Here is a 21,432-nt window from a genome sequence, read left to right as displayed (position 1 = left end):
TTTTCTGGTGATGGCTGTTTTTCTTTCATATGCGGGCTGTTTCTTTGTTTCCCCGTGATCTCTCTTCTCCAGGTGTTTGGTTATGTAGTTCTCTCTCTGATGCGTTGATTTAAAGGCACAAAACACAACACAACAAGGCACAATGCACAAGGCACTGAACACAAATGTATTCACGATATTAATAACCCCAAATAAAGGTGACCGCCAGAGCAAAGAGAATTAGGGGATAAGGAAGAAAGAAGAGAAAAAGAAAAAAGAGAAAAAGAAAGAAAAAAAAGGAGTGCAAAAATGAAATTGGTAAATGGAAAAAAATTAAGAGAGAAAAGAAAGGGAAGGAAATAGAAGAGGGGAATAAACTATATGGGGAGAAAATTCCAATAGAACAGCCACTAATCCCAACAAATTCCAGCAACAGATCGCTGGGGATGAATGCAATCTACAAACAACAACCAATATCAAGTGAGGCGAGGGAAAACAGAAACAAACAAAAAAAATAACTGGAAAAAAACAACAGAAAAAGCAAAAGCAAAAGCAAAACAGTCTCACAAACAAGCATAAAAACCCCCAGTATATTCAACAATCAAGCAAACAGCAACAAAACGACAGAGAGAAAAAAAAATTCGGATAATGAAGAAAGATAAGAGAGTTGTATATGGATTTAGAGTAGGGGATTGGAAATTAGATATATAAGTAGGGTGAAATTTAAAAGGGGGTAAAAAGAAGGAATAGGGAAAATCTAAAGCAGGAAAAGGGTAAGAGAAAGAGGACAACAAAAGGGGAAAAGTGAGGGAGAGAGTTTTGGCATAAAGGTAAAGTTGAGTTAGAGTAAAATGATGCTAAAGGAAAGATGAAAATAGAATGTAGAACACTAATCCCACAATAAAGAGAAAATAAAATGACACTTGAAAAAAAGGTAAAATGGTAGTATTAATAATACTGGTAAAAAATAAAAATGTAGTAATTAAAAAGGTAAAATCAGGTGATTAAAAAAGAAAAAATAGTTTCTTAATCAAAAGGTGAAAAGAAGAAAAAAAAATAAAAGAATAAAAATGTGCAGTAGTGAAGGTCCTTCACTTCTTCTACTCTTCTGTCTGGCACGCCTTAGTCCTTCCAGGTATTCAGGAGAGTGTTGAAGTTCCCTGCAATACACTGTTCCTCCATGTTGTAAACCACAGTCCTGATTTTAAAGCAGGCAGTATTTATTTCCCAGACTGCCTTTATTTGTGTTTACAGAAGAGACAGTTTGTGGTTCAGCCCCTGGGTGGCAGTGTTTCTGGATTGACCTCCGAGGCTATAAGTCCTCTGTAGCCATTAGTTAGGTTTTGTTTTCCCTATCACATTAATACTGGTTTGGGGGAGTCAACTGCCCAGAGCTGGTTCTTTGATCGTTACTCCCCGCTCTGTTTCCCAGGTTCCACAAAAACAACTTTGCTCTGCAGTCTCTGTGAGTGACCCCAATTGGGTGATCCTATGTATTGGGTTTAATAATCAAACACAACGGTTTAAGGGGGAGAGAGGGGAAAAAAAAAGTGCCTGAGAAAGTGCGTGAATTCGCAACCCTCCACCATCTAACTCTGTGCGTAGTCTCTTCTGCACATCCTCTCTTCCCTGGCACTGAGCAGCCGGCACACTGGCAAAATCCGAGGCTGCCTTTTTGCATCCAGTCCAGCTATGGGCTTATTTTTAGAGTTCCCTTCTGCCAGCAGCCCTGTGGGGGCCCTTCCACACTCGCGGATCACGCTGGCCCCAACAGCCACGGACTTTGTGGGGCACAAACTACCCCCACGCGTTCCTCTTTCCAACCTGAATTGCAAATCGCACCTTTAGGCGAAATATGACCTTTCTGTGAGGAGAAGCAGGGCTCCTCTGAGTCCACATATTCACGCTGGTTGAGATCCGGTGTTTCTGGGATAGTAGCTAATCCCTGCATGCTGTGGTTTCAGGATTTCTGGATGTATATGCTTCCAATAACAGGCACTCAAGATGGCGTGGTCTCCATGGCTGCACTGGCGTTCGGGGAGAGATTTCAGCAGCACTGGAGGCTGCCCGGTTAGGGGAGCCTGATCCAGCAGTCTCCAACAGTCCCCTTTCTCCCGGAGTCCTCTGCCTTTCCTGGCTGCAAACTGTCTCCCAGCTGAATCTATTCTGCCTATTCGGGCTGGATGTTACTCGTTTCAGCTGCTTACCCTATCTGCTCTGGGAGAAGGCATGGGACATGTCCGTCTATACCGCTGCCATTTTCCCTTCTTCGCAATTTGATTTTTGATAGCAGTGTTTACAGAGATTAATGCTGCTTTATATCAATCATATAGTTGTTGATAGTATGAATCTTTATATATTACTAGCAATCTAGGGTAGCTTATCTGTTGCAGATATCTCCTTATTTGGTTGAAGTAAATACCTCAAATACATCTTGGGCTTATTTAGGTCTGTTTAATAGGATTATTTTAGGCAAATTGCAAAAGGGTCTTATTTTGGTGATGATAATAGTATAATTACAGAATGTGTATTGAGGCAAATGTGTAGTGAATTGATCTAGATCTTGGGTGCTTTAAGTACATCTTAGTAAAGATGTCCAGTAGAGAAGCACTATAAGTTAGTAATTAAAAGTCAGACAGCCTGAGCTAAACTTTTTTCTCCATTTATTAGCCATGTGAATTTGGGCAAGTGACTTAGACTCTACCTTGGTTCTCTCTTGTGTAAACTGGGAATGATAGTATATACCATATATTTTTTTTTATAAGGATTATTGAGTCAGTCCTTGTGCTCTGAATCTGTCTTTTTTTGCTCAGTGTTTTACTAGATCTACAGTTCCTTTACGGTAACTCCTAGGTATTAATGAATGATAAAGTTAGATGATAAAGGTTGAAGGGGAGAAAAAAACTCTAGCCTTATAAACTATATCTTTGATGATAGAATATCAAGTATTGGAGACAGATTGGTAATGGTTGATATGGATGGTAGGTTGCTGGGTGACTAGATAATATGAACTGTGTTGGTCTTTTTAGCACCCCCTCAAATCATTGTAGGTTAGTTGATGCATTTGAGAGAGCAATGCAGAAGAAATCAGATCAGCATTTTAGTTCTGCTTCTTTCTGATTTTTGTTCAATACAATCTTAAGAAATTTTTTAGCTCAAGCATGTCAAACTTAAAGGCTAACACAGGGCCAAATAAACAAGGTTTAAGTTCATATGGGCTGCAAAAAAACCCCCCAAAATTCAATTTTCACAGAAACATAGGTTTATTTCGATAGAGACATGCTGAATACAAAGGGCTAAAATAAATGAGTGATAGTTAACATAAAGTAATAGAACATTTTAATAAAAATTAATATTTTTTCTTGAACATTAACTTACTAGACACTGAATAACTACACAAATTAATAAGCATAACACACGTAAACCTATTTTTCTTGTCCTCTGAATGCGAGATATTTCCTGTTGCGCACACCAAACAAGTCTGTACAAGACCAATGATGTGGCAATCGGCTGCTAGAATATTCACTGCTAACTAGTGGAGAGAAATGGTGCGCTTGCATATAAGGCGCGTAAGAGAAATGAATGCAACACGATTATAGTAATCAGTTATTAGTGAACGTTGTAGTTTGTTATTAATAATTATGTATGACAGGATATTGTAAAAATTAAGTTATGAAATTTTTATTAAAACGTTTCTTACATACCGTTATATTGTTTGGGCCACAAAACTATTTGTTGTGGGCTGCGAGTTTGACATGCTTGCTTTAGCTGCTTTGAATCTGTTTTCGTATTGATAGGGATAACATTTGTCCTACTTTTCACAGAGATGTTATTGTAATTAATAAGATGTTCTGAAAGTGAGTTGAAACTATAGACCACTGTATCCAAAAGTAAAATCTTTATTTAAAAAGACTAAAAATGACATAATACATGAAGAGATCTAAATACAGTATTAGGTGCAGTCAGTTTTCATTAAAGAATAGCTGTTAGTACTGTTCATTATTATTGAGGACACATCTATTTATGTGTTAGCCTAGACCTGATTACTATTTAGGTTATTAAATAGTTTATGAATATATTGTTAATATCTGCTTTGATCCCACCCACTTCTGTTTATGTTTCAGACTCCTGGGAGAGTTGGCTCTCAAGGCTCTGATTTAGATTCATCAGCAACTCCTATTAACACAGTGGATGTCAATAATGAAAGCTCTTCAGAGGTATGAAAAATAATAATTTGGCAATAAAAGTCAATATTATTTAAGGGAAAATAGAAAATATTTGGAGTAATGAGTAGTAATTAAAGGTTTCTTGGGAAAAGTTATTATAGGTCTTTCTTACAAAGGAATGCAACTTTTGAATTATACTTACAGACATATACTGCTACTTAGTTGTGAGAATGAAAAATAATATTGTGAATATCTCTTCAATGCTAATGTCATCTCAACTTAATAAAGACATAAAATTTGTTTATAAAGAATTCTTGGTTAATAAGTATCTATGTGTTTGTATTTTCATGAACTGCTGAGCTAATGAAAAATTAAGTTATCTTTAAAATGTATAGATTATTTTCTGTCTTCGTAATAACTTTTATCTTCGATAACTTATTAAAATTAACAGAGAAAAAAATGTCTAAAAAAGAAATAACTTACATTTTTGAGAAACCAACCTTCGTAGCTGCTTCATTACAATTACCTTTAAAACAAACAATATTTGCACGTTATAGAGAATGAGGAAAGAAAGGAAAGAGAACATAAAACCACCCATAATGCTGTTCCTAAGAGATCTATACACATTTTGCTCTGATAGGTTTTGTTAGTTGACCCTTTCTGGATGCAATGGTACCACCCACCTAGTCCCCTTTTCTCTGTTCTCCCTTTCTCCTCTTGGTTAAGGAGTCTCTCTCATGTGTTTTTGGATATATTTCTCTCTCTAATCATCTCTCGGTTTTTTCTCTCTCTCTCTGACCATCTGTCTCTTTATCCATTTGTCTTCATGTACCGTATATATATCTGTAATAATAAAAGTGTAATATGGTAATTAGACTGGACAGCTGAACGAACTTCCGGACGAAGCTGGGGCTGCAAGGGCTGAGCCTCTTGCACGAATTTTGTGCATCGGGCCTATAGTATTTACTATAATATGTTACAAGATTGCGAGAGCAAGAAGAAAAGTATCAGATAAACTTCATTAAGAACAAGTTTAAGGAAATGTCTTAAAAAAACCCCTCCAAACTGTGTTCATGATATGGTGAGCTTAAAGTGCCCAGCTATAGCCCTGGAAAGAAATCTATTAATAATTGTTGCCCATCCAGTGTGACTCAATGGTTGAGCTTCATTCTATGACACAGTGGTAGGGAACTGAAATCCACTACTCAGGTATAACAAGCAAGCCCTGCCCTGTTTCTTATGGAAAAGAGGGTTGTTTGGCTAGAGGACATTATCTGCAAGAGCAGAGTGGGGAGGGGAACTTGCAGTTAGGCCATTTGAAACCCCTCCTTTTCATCACTTGTCAAGGCAGCACATAATATTGGGCCTTAATTTTAGGCCTTATACCTCAGTCAGATATATGTCATGTGGATATTTTTTCTGAATCCATGGCTTGCTTTTCATTTTGTTAATGGTGTTTTCAAGGAGAAGTTTTTAATTTAGGGTAAGTCCAATTTGTCAGCCTTTTCTTTTACAGTTAATGCTTTTTGGGTCCTCCTATAATTTTTTTTTTTTTTTTTTTTTTAACCACCACAAGATTGCAAAGACTCTCCTATGCTTTCCTTTGACTTAAAAAAAAAAATCATTTTAGGGTGTACATGTAAATCTGATTTATTTAAAATTCTTGTGTATGGTGTGAGATAGTGGTTGACGTTTATTTTTTCCACATGGAAATGTAAACCACATTTTTCCATATGGTTATTTCAGTATTATTTGTTTCCCATAGAATTACTTTTACTTTTTTGAGAAATCAGTTGACCTTATATATGTGGCTGTATTTTTATGTTCTTAATTCTGTTTCATTGATATTTATGTATATACTAGAGGCCCGGTGCACAAAAATTTGTGCACTTGGCGGGGGGGGGTCCCTCAGCCCGGCCTATGTCCTCTCGCAGTCTGGGACCCCTCGGGGGATGACCACCTGCTGGCTTAGGCCCGCTCCCTGGGGGATCGGTCCCAAGCTGGCAGTCAGACATCCCTATGGCAGCCCGGGAGCCCTCGGGGGATGTCCACTTGCCAGCAGGGAGCAGGCCTGAGCTGCAGTCTGACATCCTTAGTGCTGCTGAGGAGGTGGGAGAGGCTCCCACCACCACTGCTGTACTGGCAGCTGTCAGCCTGGCTTGTGGCTGAGCAGAGCTCCCCCTGTGGGAGCGCACTGACCACCAGGGGGCAGCTTCTGGATTGAGTGTCTGCCCCCTGGTGGTCAGTGTGTGTCATAGTGAGCAGTCATTCCCAGTTGTTCTGCTGCTAGGGTCAGTTTGCATATTACCCTTTTATTATATAGGATAGAGGCCTGGTGCATGGGTGGGGGCTGGCTGGTTTGCCCTGAAGGGTGTCCCAGATCAGGGTGGGGGTCCCGCTGGGTTGCCTGGCCAACCTGGGTGAGGGGCTGATGGCTGTTTGCAGCTGTTCACACCCCCTTCAGGGTGGGGGTCCCCACTGGGGTGCCTGGCCAGCCTGGGTGAGGGGCTGATGGGTGTTTGCAGGCTGGCCACATCCCCTTTAGGGTGGAGGGTCCCCACTGGGGTGCCTGGCCAGTCTGGTGAGGGGCTGAGGGCCATTTTCAGGCTGGCCAATCCCCCCTGGCGATGAAATATCCCAACCTCTCCTTTTTTTCTTTTTTTATTCTGGGATTTATTTACCTTCTATAATTGAAACTTTTTTGCTTTGAGTGGAGCTCAGAGCCTGCTGTGGCAGGCGGGAAGCCTGGCTTCCTCCATCATTGGGGCAACCCAGCCTCCTGCTTGCTTCAGCTCCGTGGCTGCCGGCCGCCATCTTGGTTGGGTTAATTTGCATATAGTCACTCTGATTGGCTGGTGGGAATGGCTTAAGGCATAGCAAAGGTACAGTCAATTTGCATATTTGTCTTTTATTTGTGTAGATGTATATTTAAGTCAATACTGTCTTGATTACTGTAGTTTCATAGTTAGTCTTCAAATTAGATAGTGTAAGTCTCCCAATTTTGTCCTTTTCTAGTTTGTTTTCACTCTTATGTAATAGGTTCTTTGTATTTCTTTATAAATTTGAGAAAACTTCTAGTAGAATTTTGATTAGGATTATATATAACCTACAGATTAATTTGGGAAAGAGAAGCCATCTTAATATTGAATATTCTAATTCTTGCACATGATATAATTCAATTTCTTTAATTTCATTCAGCCATATTTTGTAGTTTTCAATGTAAAAGTGTTATATATTTTATTAAATTTATTAATTGGTAATTTTCATTTTTTTATGTTAGTGTAAATAGTATTGCTTCTAATTTTATTTTCCACTTATGTGTTTCTATAATGTAGAAGTACAATTGACTTTTTTATGCCTATCTTTTATTTTACAATCTGACTAAATTAATTTATTCATTCCAACAGGTTTTTTTGGGAGTTATATTGGGGTTCTCTAAAGAGAAGCAGAACCAATAGGTTCATATATGTGTTCTCAGCACCTTAGCATAATGGATGGAGCACAGTAATCATTCTCAGTAAATATCTTTTGTAAAGGAATTTTGACTTCAACTGCATTCTTTTCTTTTTTTAAATATATTTTTATTGATTTCAGAGAGGAAGGGAGAGGAAAAAAGAGAGAAAAACATCAGTGATGAGAGGGAATCATTGATTGGCTGCCTCCTGCATGTCTGACTGAGCCCACAACCAAGGCGTGTGCTCTTGACCAGAATCAAACCCAGGACCCTTCAGTCCGCAGGCTGATGCTCTATCCACTGAGCCAAACTGGCTAAGGCAGTAAAGATTTTTTGAATGAACAGTTGAGTAATTTTATGTGACAATTTACAGTGAAGAAACCAGAAAGGCATAAAGCTGTGATAGCAAAAAAAAAAAATGCTTTGATGCCTTCTTTTAAAGAACTATTACTTTGTAGTTCTAGCACTTGGGACTGTGGTTGCCTGAAAGACATCCCTTTCATTATTTAAAACAGCAACAACAACAACAACAACAACAACAACAAAACCCCCCAAAACCCCCCAAAATTGAATTCATGTTCCTCACTTTCATCTCCTAGCTAATCTCCTTTAAGGGTTGTTAACAAGAGGAACAATGACATTAATGATAGCCAACATTTATTAATGTTTTCTTTGTTACAGGTGCTATGATAAGCATTTTATATCTATTATGTCATTTAATTCTCAGGAAACACATATGAAATGGTTTATTATTATCTCATTTAACAGATGAAGAAATTGAAGGCCCTAAAATCTAAGAGTAGTGTGAATCCATGATTCAAACCCAAGCTTAGCTGTTAACTGCTACCCTGTCTTGCCTTCCAACTTTGGAATCTTGTTTGCATTCCTTTACTTTTGTCCTAAGTGGCATTAGTGGTTTAAGGAACATTCTCATCTCTCAGTTCTTAATGTTATCAATTCCAATGCTCTTTATTATCTCTTTTCTAGCTACTCAAGCCACAGCAGTACCTTCTCTAGCTTATTATCAAGCAGAATAATTTTACCTGAAATGTTAAAATCTTATCTATCATTTCTTTTTTTAAAAAAATATTTTTATTGATTTCAGAGAGGAAAGGAGAGGGAGACAAAGATGGAAATATCAATGATGAAAGAGAATCATTGATTGGCTGCCTCCTGCACGCCCCCAACTGGGGATGGGGCCCACAACCCGGGCATGTGCCCTTGACCCTAATCAAACTCAGGACCCTTCAGTCTGCAGGCCAACCCACTATCCACTGAGCCAAATTGGCTAGGGCTTATTCTTCATTTCTTACCATAAGTGCCTGTCTTCTCAAAATCCTCATCATATTTTCACTACTTAATTTTGGCCTTGCTGAATATTTCAGATTTTAATTTCTTCTCTTTTCTTCTAGCCTTTAACCTTTCCAGGCTTTATTTTCTTTCCTTTCTAACCATACATTTAATGATGATTGGTATTAGGGAACACTTACAATGTCTCAGGCACTGTACTAAGCATTTTATGTACTACTCAATAATTGTAGAGAATAGTTACTAATATTCTCCCCCTTTTATAGATGAGAAAACTGGCAGCAAGTAAAGTAAACTGAGCTCATATAGTCAGCATAGGTTGAGATTCAAATCCACATCTATTTTTGACGCCCAAACTCATGACATTATAACTTTTATAACCTCTTGTCCTTTACCACTGTCTTCGTTTTGTTTACTTTCCCCAATACTATTAATTCCTCCATTTTCTTGCCCTTCTTCTGTTCCTATCTGACAAAATCCTAAACCATAGCTCAGTGTATCAGCACACATTTTAAAGTACAGATGTTGTGAGGTATAAGAAATTTGGAAGATTGTTTTAAAATGATATTATTTGCCTCAGAAAAGTAGAATGAAGGGTCACCTACTGGGAATTATCGATGTGGGCAAGAAAGGGATCTCAGGCTAGAGGAATATGATGAAGACTAAAAATTGCTTTCATTATAAGACATTTTGTTTAATATACTGTATCACATAAAGGTATTTATTATAACTACTCAATATCTCTTGATCTAAAATAAAAGGTAACTTGTTAATAATAGCTCTCAGATAAATAAGTATTAAGTGTCATAAGCAAAAAAACATTAATTCAACTAAAAATAAGTAACTTTATTCATGTATTTATTTTTAAGCAACTTTATTATAATAAAAAATAAAAAAATGAAAATTTAGAGCATAAAATGGGAACTAATTTTAGAAGTCCTACTTTTAAAGAAGTGTAGATCTTCCACCTTTTGTGCTATTAGTACCTGTAAATTTTCTTTACATATTCTAAAAGAGATAATACTAATTATTTTCTTGTTATGTCTATCTTTTATTGTCTGTATTTTGTTTTATAAAACTTTTTATGTATATCCTCCTAAAAGTTGTTATTTCAAAGGGTTTCATCTGTCCGTTATGTATGAAAAGATGTATCACTGCTATTGATTTCTCAGAGCATTACCAGAAAGTGCATGCTGAAAATGAAACAAGAGGACAGGAACTTCTTAATGACTCCAGTGTTACTGTGGGTCCTATATATTTTGTTTTAGCAGCTTGGTTATGGGTTGCTCAGAATAGCTTTGTTTTTCCTTGCCTTGGTGTCGCTTAACTTTTTATGCTACATGGGAATATGGATTGCTTTAATTATGCATGCCTTAAAGAAAGCTCAATAATAAAAAGAGGCTCCTGGGAAGTTGGCTTGGTTTCTCTTACTGGGTGCAGCTGTCTTTTTCTGAATCTAAACAAATATACAAGTTTAAGTTATTATCTTTGTATAAATTTTGTCATGAAATTTGAAGTATGCTGTGGATAATATTTTATTTCAACATTACAAGCTATATCTTTATTACATAGTTAATGTTCTAATGAATGCATTAAAATTTTTTAGGTTAAAACACTTTAGTCTTAATAGAAAAAGGAATTTACATGTGAGCTGTTACTGTCTTTTTTTCAAAATAAATTTATTGGATTTTTTTTAGAGTGGGGAAGGGGGACAGAGGAAGGGATGGGAGGGAGAAACATCCACGTGAGAGAAAAACATCCATCAGTTGCTTCCGGCATGTGCCCTGACCAGACTGGGGTTTTAACCCCCAACCTGGGTATGTGCCCTGATTGGGATTCAAACCCACTACCTTTGGGTGTAGAGGAGGATGCTCCAACTGAGCCACACTGGCCAGGGTGAGCTGTGACTCTCTTTATTTGGAAAATATATAGCAGAACCTGGATCTACCCTGACCTGAGGGAGATGCCAGATTTCACACTCATTAACAGTGGATCACTGAAATGTTTTTCAGTAGTGTGTGGGGCTGGTGCATATCTAAAGCTGGGAATAGGATCCAGTGAGGGGAAGGAAATGTCCTTGAAAAAGTTTCTCAGATGATCCTGATATATAATAAAAGCCTAATATGCTAAGTGTCCGGTCAGCTGTTCAACCAATCAAAGTGTAATATGCTAATGATATGCTAAGGCCGCTCAACTGCTTGCTATGACGTGCACTGACCACCAGAGGAAGATCCTCCGACCAGAAGTTTAGCTTGCTGCTGGGGCCCAGCTGATTGAGAATGAGCGAGACGGGCCCGACATGTCCTGGAGCCCTCCCGTAATCTCTCCCTGGCTGACCCACCCGTGTCTCTCCCTGGCCCTGATCGTGCCCCGGTGGGGTCCCTTGGCCTGGCCTGGCCTGTGCCCTCTTGCAATTGGGACCCCTCAGGGGATGTCAGAGAGCCGGTTTCAGCCTGATCCCGTAGGCGATGCCGAGGGACCCCACTGGTGCACAAATTTGTGCACTGGGCCTCTAGTATATTATATATTTCTTTTGAAAATTACTGTATCCTAAAAAAAGAGAAACATAAATTTTTTTACTTGCTTTGTTTATAAATCTCACAAAAGAATGAAATTTTTTATACTATGAAAGACAAAAAATCAGACTTTTTCTGTGAGGCAGTTTTATATATATGGAAATGATCTCGCCAAACATTCACTTATTTAACATATTAATAGAGTACCTCTTAGTTGCCAGGTATTTTGGTAGGTAAAGGAGACAAAAAGGTAAGATATGATTTCCACCCCAGGAAGTTTCTATGATAGATTTTATTTGCAAAAAGAGTGCAATGGCTATTTCAACTTGAGGGGACCTAGAAAAACTTCCACCTGGGAACAATTAAACCAGACATTCTCTAGGGTGATGGGAAAAATAGTACATATAGAAGGACATCAGTTAAATTAGTTGAAGCATTGTGAATAAAGATAGAGGCCTAACCCATTCTTGGGACTCTGCTTGGCATTTTACCAGTTGTCTTCCTTCCAGAATGATTGGGTTAACTATTCTTCTTTATGTCGAAATCATAAGGGACAATCTCACCTACCTGTCACTTAGATAAGAACTTTCCTTTTAATTCAAAGAACATTTGATATATCAGGGGTACCATAAGTATCAAGTTAAGTTCTTAGCTGTAATGAATCTGAAAAAGGATTACAGATAACTGAAATATGAGAGTAAGAAATTTATTAAGGAATTTATTGTTTTTTTTAAAAATATATTTTATTGATCTTTTACAGAGAGGAAGGGAGAGGGATAGAGAGTTAGAAATATCGATGAGAGAGAAACATCAATCAGCTGCCTCCTGCACACTCCCTACTGGGGATGTGCCCGCAACCAACGTACATGCCCTTGACTGGAATCGAACCTGGGACCTTTGAGTCCGCAGGCCGATGCTCTATCCACTGAGCCAAACCAGTCAGGGCAAGGGAATTTATTGTTTTTAATCTTGAGTAAACTTTGTAGAGATTGGTTAGTTTTTTTGTGTGTGTGGTTTTTTTTTGTTTTTTTTTTTTTAAGTTGGTGAGAATTTTGAATGCTTAAGGGAAATAATTGTAGCTGGCTATTTTTGTTGTTTTATTGTTTGGTAACAGTACTTTTGGGGAAGTACCGCAATCCCCTTGAAAATAGTTTAGAAAAAATAAAGGTAGAGTCTCTTAATATTCAGAATTAGTATCACAAAATCCTTGAACTAAAGATCATGCACACTGTTCATGGGGTATCACTCAGACACTCATTCTGAGCTTATTTTACTTTTATTTTAAATGAGTGATGTGGTTTTAATAAACTTTTCCTTAATCTTAACCCTTCCTAACCATGGCAGACTCGCATATCAGGTTAGAAATAGCATGCAAATGATTTTCATAAATGATGGTTGAAAGACAAGACAGGGTGTAGGAAAAACTGTAAAATGTGGGTATAGAAATTTAAATAGTCTTGCCAGAATTAAGAGTGGATAACACCCAAAATCAGTGATTAATAAGTTATGCCTTTGAGACACCAAGCAAATATATAATATTATCTATTTAAGAAGGTGAGGAAGTATATGCATTTTAGAAAGATGTATTTTTATTGGTAATGTTTCAAAATTGGAATTTTATTTAGTCATTTTAAAAAATATATTTTTATTGATTACAGAGAGAGAGAGAGAGAGAGAGAGAGAGAGAGAGAAACATCAATGTTGAGAGAGAATTATTGATTGGCTACCGCCTGCATGCCCTCTACTAGGCATTGAGGCCACAACCTGGGCATGTGCCCTAACCAGGAATTGAACCATTACCTCTTGATTCTTAGGTTGATGCTCACACTGAGCCATGCAGGCTAGGCTGGAGTTTTATTTAAACATGCAAGCTCTAATCACATGGAAAATTCACATAGTTGGAATATTTTTAAAAGTAAATATATATTACTGAATTTCTAAAATTTCTCTACAGCGATGAATTAGTTCTTTTCTGAACTATTAACCTGGTAATATTTAGAAAATTTAAGAATGTATGGCATACTTTAATGTGATCTTCTCTTTACCTGCTTTCTGGCATACTAGGTTCCTAGAGCCAAAAGTTGGAAGTAGAGACAATAGTCAAAAAGCCAAAATTTTTAAGACTAAATTTGGGATGTGAGTTCTCTGAGGAACACTCTAATTCTACATATTAGCAGAAGTTGAGACAAAAAAGAGATAAGACAGCTGAGTATTATAGGGGTTCATGTGCTGTTACACTAATGGCATGCCAACTAGTAGGTATAACAATTATTAGAAGTTATAAGAATGCCAAATTAAGCACAATGCAGAGCCATTATGAAACATGGAGGTAGATAAGAGATGGTTTTGAAGAAAGAGCATAACACCAGCTAGATTAACAAACAAACAGAATGTTCATTCATTAAAAAGATAGTGCTGAGTACCAAATATCTCTGGGCCTAATGGTATTATTCTGATGTCAAAGGCACATCCTCAGTACTACTGTCTTTGCTAATTTCAGGAGTTTTATAGGGGGCCACTGCGTGCATTCACCTGTTGTGCCCGTCATTCACTCTGGCTCTGTGACCAGAACATCTGTTTCCCAAACACAGCATGACTCTATTTTATACCTCTTTCTGCATCTTTGTTCATGCTCCTCCACTTCCTTAGGATGCCTTTCTTTTACTTCTCACAAGTAAATATTACTCATTCTTTAGTACCTGATTTCAATGTCATCTACCTATCGATCTATCTTTATTATTTATAAAGCAAGAACTGCTGCCACAGGCAGAGTTGGATATTTCTTTCCCTGTGTTTATGTAGTACTTCATATATACTTGTGTTATAGCATTGTCTGGTAATGTATGTCTATGTTTACATATAGGTCTCCCCAATACTCAGTGAGCCTTGATTCTGTCACATAATGCACATAAATGATGTGAAGATTGGTATTTGCATAATATCCAACAAAGGAGCAGCATTTTTATTTATTTATTTTTAGTTTTTACATGTTCAGAGTACTTATTGCTTAGCTCAGTTTTTCCCTTGGAAGGTTTGATAATCTATAAGGTGTTAATTGTGTCCGTTGTTTTTTTTTAACCAAATTTTGTTCAAAATTCTACATTAGCCATTAGGGAAACATAGATGTGTTTGTGTATTAAGTGAATGTAGAAACTTGACAAGCTAATGAGGATAGTGCTGGAGGAAAAAGTAGTATATGTGAAGGCACAAAAATGTAAAGTACTATGATGTGTTGAGGGAAACATAGGTACTTTAGTATTTTTGAAGCATGCTGTATATATATAGAGTTAGAGATGTCAAGAGAGCATTGGGAGACTAGTCATGCAGAATTACATATGCCATAACCATATAATAATTTGGGGGTTATGTATAAATTTTTCCTATTCTATGGGACTGTATATTAATTTTAGGCTTTTGCAGTACTAATCTTAGGTTAGCAAGGAGACTTACTTCTCAACCATTGTAGATACTCTGGTAATTATGAGTTATCTAATAAAAGAGAAACATGCAAATTGACTGTACCTCTGCTACACTCACAAGCCATGCCCACCAGCCAATCAGGACCGACTATGCAAATAAACCCAACCAAGATGGCTGCAGCCACGGAGCTGGAGCAAACAGGAGGCTTGGGTTGCCCCTGGTGATGGAGGAAGCCAAGCTTCCCACCTGCCCTGGCCGGCCCTGAGCTCCGCTCAAGGCTACAGAGTTTCAATTATAGAAGCTAAATAAATCCCAGATACCTGCTTCCAGCTTCTGTGGCCTCTGCTCAAGGAGGGTCTGGGAGCCTGGGTTGCCTGGGACCGTGGCCAGCCTGCAAACAGCCATCAGCCCCTCACCCAGGCTGGCTGCACCCTCAGCGGGGACCCCCACCCTGAAGGGGGTGTGACCAGCCTGAAAATGGCCCTTAGCCCCTCACCCAGGCTGGCCACACCCCCATGGGGTGAGGGTCCCTGCTGGGGGACTTGGCCAGCCTGAAAGCAACCATCAACCCCTAACCCAGGCTGGCCAGGCACCCCAGTGGGGACCTCCACCCTGAAAGGGGTATGGCCAGCCTGCAAACAGCCCTCATCCACTCACCTAGGCTGGCCACACCCTAATGGGGTGAGGGTCCCCACTGGGGGGCTTGGCCAGACTGGAAACAGCCCTCAGCCCCTCACCCAGGCTGGCCAGGCACCCCAGCAGGGACCCCCACCCTGAAGGAGGTGTGGCCAGCTTGCAAACAGCCATCAGCCCCTCACCCAGGCTGGCCACGCCCCTCCCCACGAGGACCCTCACCCCATGGGGGTATGACCAGCCTGCAAACAACCACAGGCCCCTTTCCCAGGCTGCCCCATGCCCCAAGGGAACCGCCACCCTGATCTGGGACACCCTTCAGGGTAAACCAGCTAGCCCCCACATGTGCACCAGGCCTCTATCTATACTAATAAAAGGGTACTATGCTAATTAGACTGGGAGACCTTCCAGGAGACCTTCCGGACATTCTTCTGGACAAAGCCATGGTGGCAGGGCTGAGGTAGAGGCGGTTAGAGGCCAAGTGGGGAGGGCAGTTGTGGGTGACCAGGCTGGTGGGGGGTGGAGCTGTTGGGGGTAAGCAGACTAGCAGGTGGGGCAGTTGGGAGCAAGCAGGCCATCAGTGGGGGTCAGTTGGAGGTGATCAGGACAGTGGTGGGGGGCGGTTTGGAGTGAGCAGGCCAGCAGGGGGGCAGTTAGGGGTGATCAGGCTGGTGGTGGGGGGGGGGTGTTTGGGGGCAAGCAGGCTGGCAGGCAGAGTGGTTAGGGGCAATCAGGCAGGCAGGTAAGCAGTTAGGAGCCAGCAGTCCCGGATTGCGAGAGGGATGTCTGACTGCTGGTTTAGGCCCGATCCCTGTAAACCCGCAGTAGGACATCCTTCGAGGGGTACCAGATTGGAGAGGGTGCAGGCCGGGCTGAGGAACACCCCCTCCTCTGTGCACTGGGCCACTAGTATATTATATTACCCTTTTCCTCATTCAGTGATAAGAATGCTTCATGTTCTTAATTTTATTGTTTTCATTCCTATGAAGTACATTGGAGCAGAGATTTTTCTAATGGGGTTATCTAGAGAGAGAGAGAATATAACTTTCTCAACTAGTCTTCTAGATTAGAATTAATTTTTTCAGATAGAATTGTCTACTCTAGCCATTAATTTATACAACCTAAAAGATGGTTGTAAGGGCTTTCTTTATATTTTGCAAACTTCAACCAGAATAGATAGTGATATACCGTTGTATAAAACCAGAATTTGGGATTAATGTCATAAATTATAATTTATTTAATGGCACCATTATGTGAATAAGACACTGGATTATATTTTGTAATACACACACACACACGCACACACACATTTATTTTGCAATATTAAATACTATTTTGAAATCTTTTTCTTACTTTTTCTATAGGGTTTCATATGTCCCCAGTGTATGAAATCTCTTGGATCTGCTGATGAACTTTTCAAACACTATCAGGCAGTTCATGATGCTGGTAATGATTCCAGTCATGGGGGAGAGGCTAATCTTGCTCTGAAGAGGTAGGTATAGTATCATAGTTTTGAAATGCAATATAATTGTTTAATATTAAACAATTAGTTTGTGAAAATGGTATTTTTATATTATTTAATTTAAATCTGTCCTCTGTTATCATGGCCTACCTCCTTTACTGTTATAATCTATTCTGTCCTTGACTAGCAATTATCTATACCAGCATCTACAGCATGGTACAGAAGTTACGGTTTTAATGAAGGTTATGTTACCAAAAGAAGGTTAAATTATATTTAGCATATTCTATTTAATAAAGAATGATATGCTTTGTTTAGAAGATTTTATAGCAAGTTGTTAAAATAATAAATTTAGCCAAAGCCGGTTTGGCTCAGCGGATGGAACGTCGGCCTGCGGACTGAAGGGTCCCGGGTTCGATTCCGGTCAGGGGCATGTACCTGGGTTGCAGGCACTTCCCCAGTGGGGGATGTGCGGGAGGCAGCTGATCAATGTTTCTAACTCTCTATCTCTCTCTCTTCCTCTCTGTAAAAAAATCAATAAAATATTTAAAAAAAAATAAAATAATAAATTTAGTCAAGAATTATTTAAAAAATTTTTTTTTATAATTATCAATACAGCAGTAAGCACACACATACATATACATTCTGTTTCTTGGCAATTTTGCCTGACCATTTTAAGAATTAAACTAAAATAGAATTACTTAAGACAGTATTCAACAATATAACTGCTTTTCTTTTGCTATTGGTAAGAACTCTTGTCTTATACCCCCATAAAGAAGATAGCTTGATTTCATTCTACTTGTAAAATAATTTTTCTTCATGCTTTTCTTAAAAAAAAAAAAAAAAAGATGCCTCTTGCTTAATCTGCTATAACACAAAGGATACCACATAAAGGAAAAACATTATGATCACATAACTGTGGTTGATAATGTAGAACTATAAAATATGACTGTTTTAACTTATTAAAATGTCTGGGAAAACCACTGCTTTTGGGAAGTATGAATCTTCCCTTTACCTGCTGGTAATGTATTTTTATGTGTGAGCTAATAATTTTGGGTACATTTTTTTGGTCTTTTGTTAAGAAATAGATATAAAATATGTACTTAAAGCACATTATAAATTTTTAAAGCCTTTTATTGATTTTTAGAGAGAGAGGAAGGGAGGGGGGAGAGAGAGAGAGCAAAACATTGATGTGACAGAGAAACATTGATCTGTTGCCTCGCACCGTGACTGGTGATTGAATATACAACCTAGGTATGTGCCCTGACTGGGAATCAAACTCACAACCTTTTGATGTATGGGAAGAAGCTCTAACCAACTGAGCCACCCAGCTAGGGCCACATTATAAATATTTTTATATTTGATATCAATTTAACAGAGTTGCTTTTTCAGCTATGACTTAGTGCTCAGTATATGAACTTTCAACATAAAAGTATCCACAGTTTATCCTCATTTTTGCTTCTTAACTTTCATTCAACTTTTAACTCATCAAGCCCTGGATTTTGCCCTACCATTCTTCTGAAACTGCTCCTTCAAAGACCAAGAGTATCCTGGATTATTTTCAGTTCTTATTGTGCAAGCGGAATACATTTTTCTTTACCTTCCTAGGTTCTTTTGCCTGGTCTAATAATTATTAAATTGACTTGAGACAGATTAACAAGAGAAAATAACCAAATTTAATTACCTATATACACAAGAGAGTTAGATATCCCACCTATGTAAGAGATTCATAGATAGAAAGTAAAATGAGGTATATATAACATTCTGAGCTACAAATGAGATAAGGTGCCTTACGGTTTCAGAGGGGAGGAAGGTCATTCCCAGGATGAAAAGAGCAGATGTTGAATAATTAGAAGTTTCCCTGCCCTAGGTTCTAAAATGTTATTTTTGGTGATAACTCTTATTCTTATTGTGGGCAAGGCCTCAATTTAAATTTTTTAAAGGAAAGCTAAAGTTTCTCTTGAGCCCGTAGGACCTCCATTGCCTTCAGCCAAAGTAATCCCCATGCAAAAGTAGCACTTCATGGGGAGGTCTGTTCTGAACCACTCCAGAATGTTGACTTCTGTTTTGGTTCTCTATAACCTTGTAAAATTCACCCAAAATTTAGTGATTTAAAATTATAAACTTGGAGAAAAACCAAGATGGCGGCATAGGTTAATGCCGGAGATTGCTGCCTCGAACAACCACTTCAGAGATACAACTAAAGGACGGAACGGACATCATCCAGAACCACAGGAAGGCTGGCTGAGTGGAAATTCTACAAGTAGGAGGAAAGAGAATATCATACCCAGACTCAGCGGAGGCGCAGTGCTGAAGTGAAACACTAAGATCCCCGGGACCTGCCCCACCCAAGCCCTGCGCAGAGCCATTTGCCGGATAGCCTCAGGCAAACGCTAGAGTAGCACCGCCCTAGAGATCCAGCACAGAAGCTCTCCCACTGCAGACACAGCTGACTCTCATAGCCAGTTAGCCTGGAGGTCAAATCACCCCCGGTATTGCTGACAACAATCAAGGCTTAACTACAACAAGACTGCACACAAAGACCACTAGGGGGTGCACCAAGAAAAGATAAAAAAATGCGGAGACAAAGAAACAGGACGCAAATGTCAGAAATGGAAGATATAGAGCTCAAAACCACACTTTTAAGGTCTCTCAAGAACTGTCTAGAAGCTGCTGATAAACTTAGTAAGGCCCTCGAAAAGACTGGTGAGACTGCCGATAAATCTAGTGAGATCCTCAAGAAATCTAATGAGACCCTCGATGTTGTGATAAAGAACCAACTAGAAATTAAGCATACACTGACTGAAATAAAGAATATTATACAGACACCCAACAGCAGACCAGAGTAGCGCAAGAATCAAGTCAAAGATTCGAAATGCGAAGAAGCAAAAAACACCCAACTGGAAAAGCAAAATGAAAAAAGAATCCGAAAATACGAAGATAGTGTAAGGAGCCTCGGGGACAGCTTCAAGCGTACCAACATCAGAATTATAGGGGTGCCAGAAGATGAGAGAGAGCAAGATATTGAAAACCTCTTTGAAGAAATAATGACAGAAAACTTCCCCCACCTGGTGAAAGAAATAGACTTACAAGTCCAGGAAGCGCAGAGAACCCCAAACAAAAGGAATCCAAAGAGGACCACACCAAGACACATCATCATTAAAATGCCAAGAGCAAAAGACAGAGAATCTTAAAAGCATCAAGAGAAAGAAACTCAGTTACCTAAAAAGGACTACCCGTATGACTGTCAGCTGATTTCTCAACAGAAACTTTGCAGGCCAGAAGGGAATGGCAAGAAATATTCAAAGTGATGAATACCAAGAACCTACAACCAAGATTACTTTATCCAGCAAAGCTATCATTCAGAACGGAAGGTCAGATAAAGAGCTTCCCAGATAAGGAAAAGCTAAAGGAGTTCATCACCACCAAACCAGTATTATATGAAATGCTGAAAGGTATCCTTTAAGAAGAGGAAGAAGAAGAAAAAGGTAAAGATACAAATTATGAACAACAAACATGCATCTATCAACAAGTGAATCTAAGAATCAAGTGAATAAATAATCTGGTGATCATAATAGAATCAGGGACATAGAAAGGGAATGGACTGACTATTCTTCGGGGGGGAGGGGAGGGGTGTGGGAGATGCGGGAAGAGACTGGACAAAAATCGTACACCTATGGATGAGGACAGTGGGTGCGGAGTGAGGGCGGAGGGTCGGGGGGGAACTGGGAGGAGGGGAGTTATGAGGGGAAAAAAGAGGAACAAATGTAATAATCTGAACAATAAATATTTAATTAAAAAATAAATAAAATTATAAAGTTTATTACTATGATTCTGTGGGTTGACGGGATGGTTCTTCTGCTTTAAGTGATATAGATTGGGGTGCTGGGAAGCCCAAAAGGTCCAAAATGGCCATAAATTCATTGCTGGAAGTTGGTGTGGGCTGCTGGTTGAAAGCTGATCTGGGGCTATATGTCAGGGGCCTTAGTTCTTCTTATGGGCTTCTTCATGTGGCTGCTTGGATTTATAGACCAGCAGTTGTGTTCTGAGAAAGCATTCCAAGAGGCAATAACCAGAAGCTGCCAATTTTCTTCAGGCCTGGATTCAGAAGTGTCAGGGCCTCACTTATCCCACATTCTATTGGTCAGCGTAGCCACAGGATTACTCTGGAATCTGAAGGCCAGCTCAGATTTAAGAGGCTAAGAAGTAAACTCTGTGACTGGAGAAACAGCTTCTGCAAATATGAAGGAAAGAATTTGATGGCAGCCATCTTTGTAACCATCTACCATAATCTTTGCAAAATTTGGCTTTGCTGACATCCCGATGTGATTATTTTTCTTGCTCTGTTTTGTGAGCTCTTCTTGCTCTATATCCACATTGTGACTTCCTCCTAAACTACCGAATTTTTCCATGGATAAGATGCCCTTATGTATAAGATGCCCCCTCACTTTTCCAACCCAAATTAAGAAATCAACATTTCAAACATAAAGCAGAAAA

The 21,432-nt window shown here is 39.1% G+C and overlaps 1 protein-coding gene across 2 annotated transcripts in view; it reads left to right on the top strand.

Moving 5' to 3' along the window:
- The window catches only part of EEA1 (early endosome antigen 1), a 172,804-nt gene that overhangs the window by 49,100 nt on the left and 102,272 nt on the right, over positions 1-21,432 (top strand). Inside the window, exons 2-4 of one of the 2 annotated variants that reach the window (XM_059683772.1) lie at positions 4,104-4,196; positions 10,025-10,150; positions 16,841-16,968. In XM_059683772.1, the coding sequence (XP_059539755.1) occupies positions 4,104-4,196; positions 10,025-10,150; positions 16,841-16,968 (347 nt within the window). The remainder of the gene's footprint in view (positions 1-4,103; positions 4,197-10,024; positions 10,151-16,840; positions 16,969-21,432) is intronic. The other variant, XM_059683773.1, reaches the window with a different exon arrangement.

The sequence above is a fragment of the Myotis daubentonii genome, chromosome 2 (genome assembly GCF_963259705.1).
Source record: "Myotis daubentonii chromosome 2, mMyoDau2.1, whole genome shotgun sequence".
Classification (NCBI taxonomy): Eukaryota; Metazoa; Chordata; class Mammalia; order Chiroptera; family Vespertilionidae; genus Myotis; species Myotis daubentonii.
This window is presented reverse-complemented; position numbering and strand designations above follow the sequence as displayed.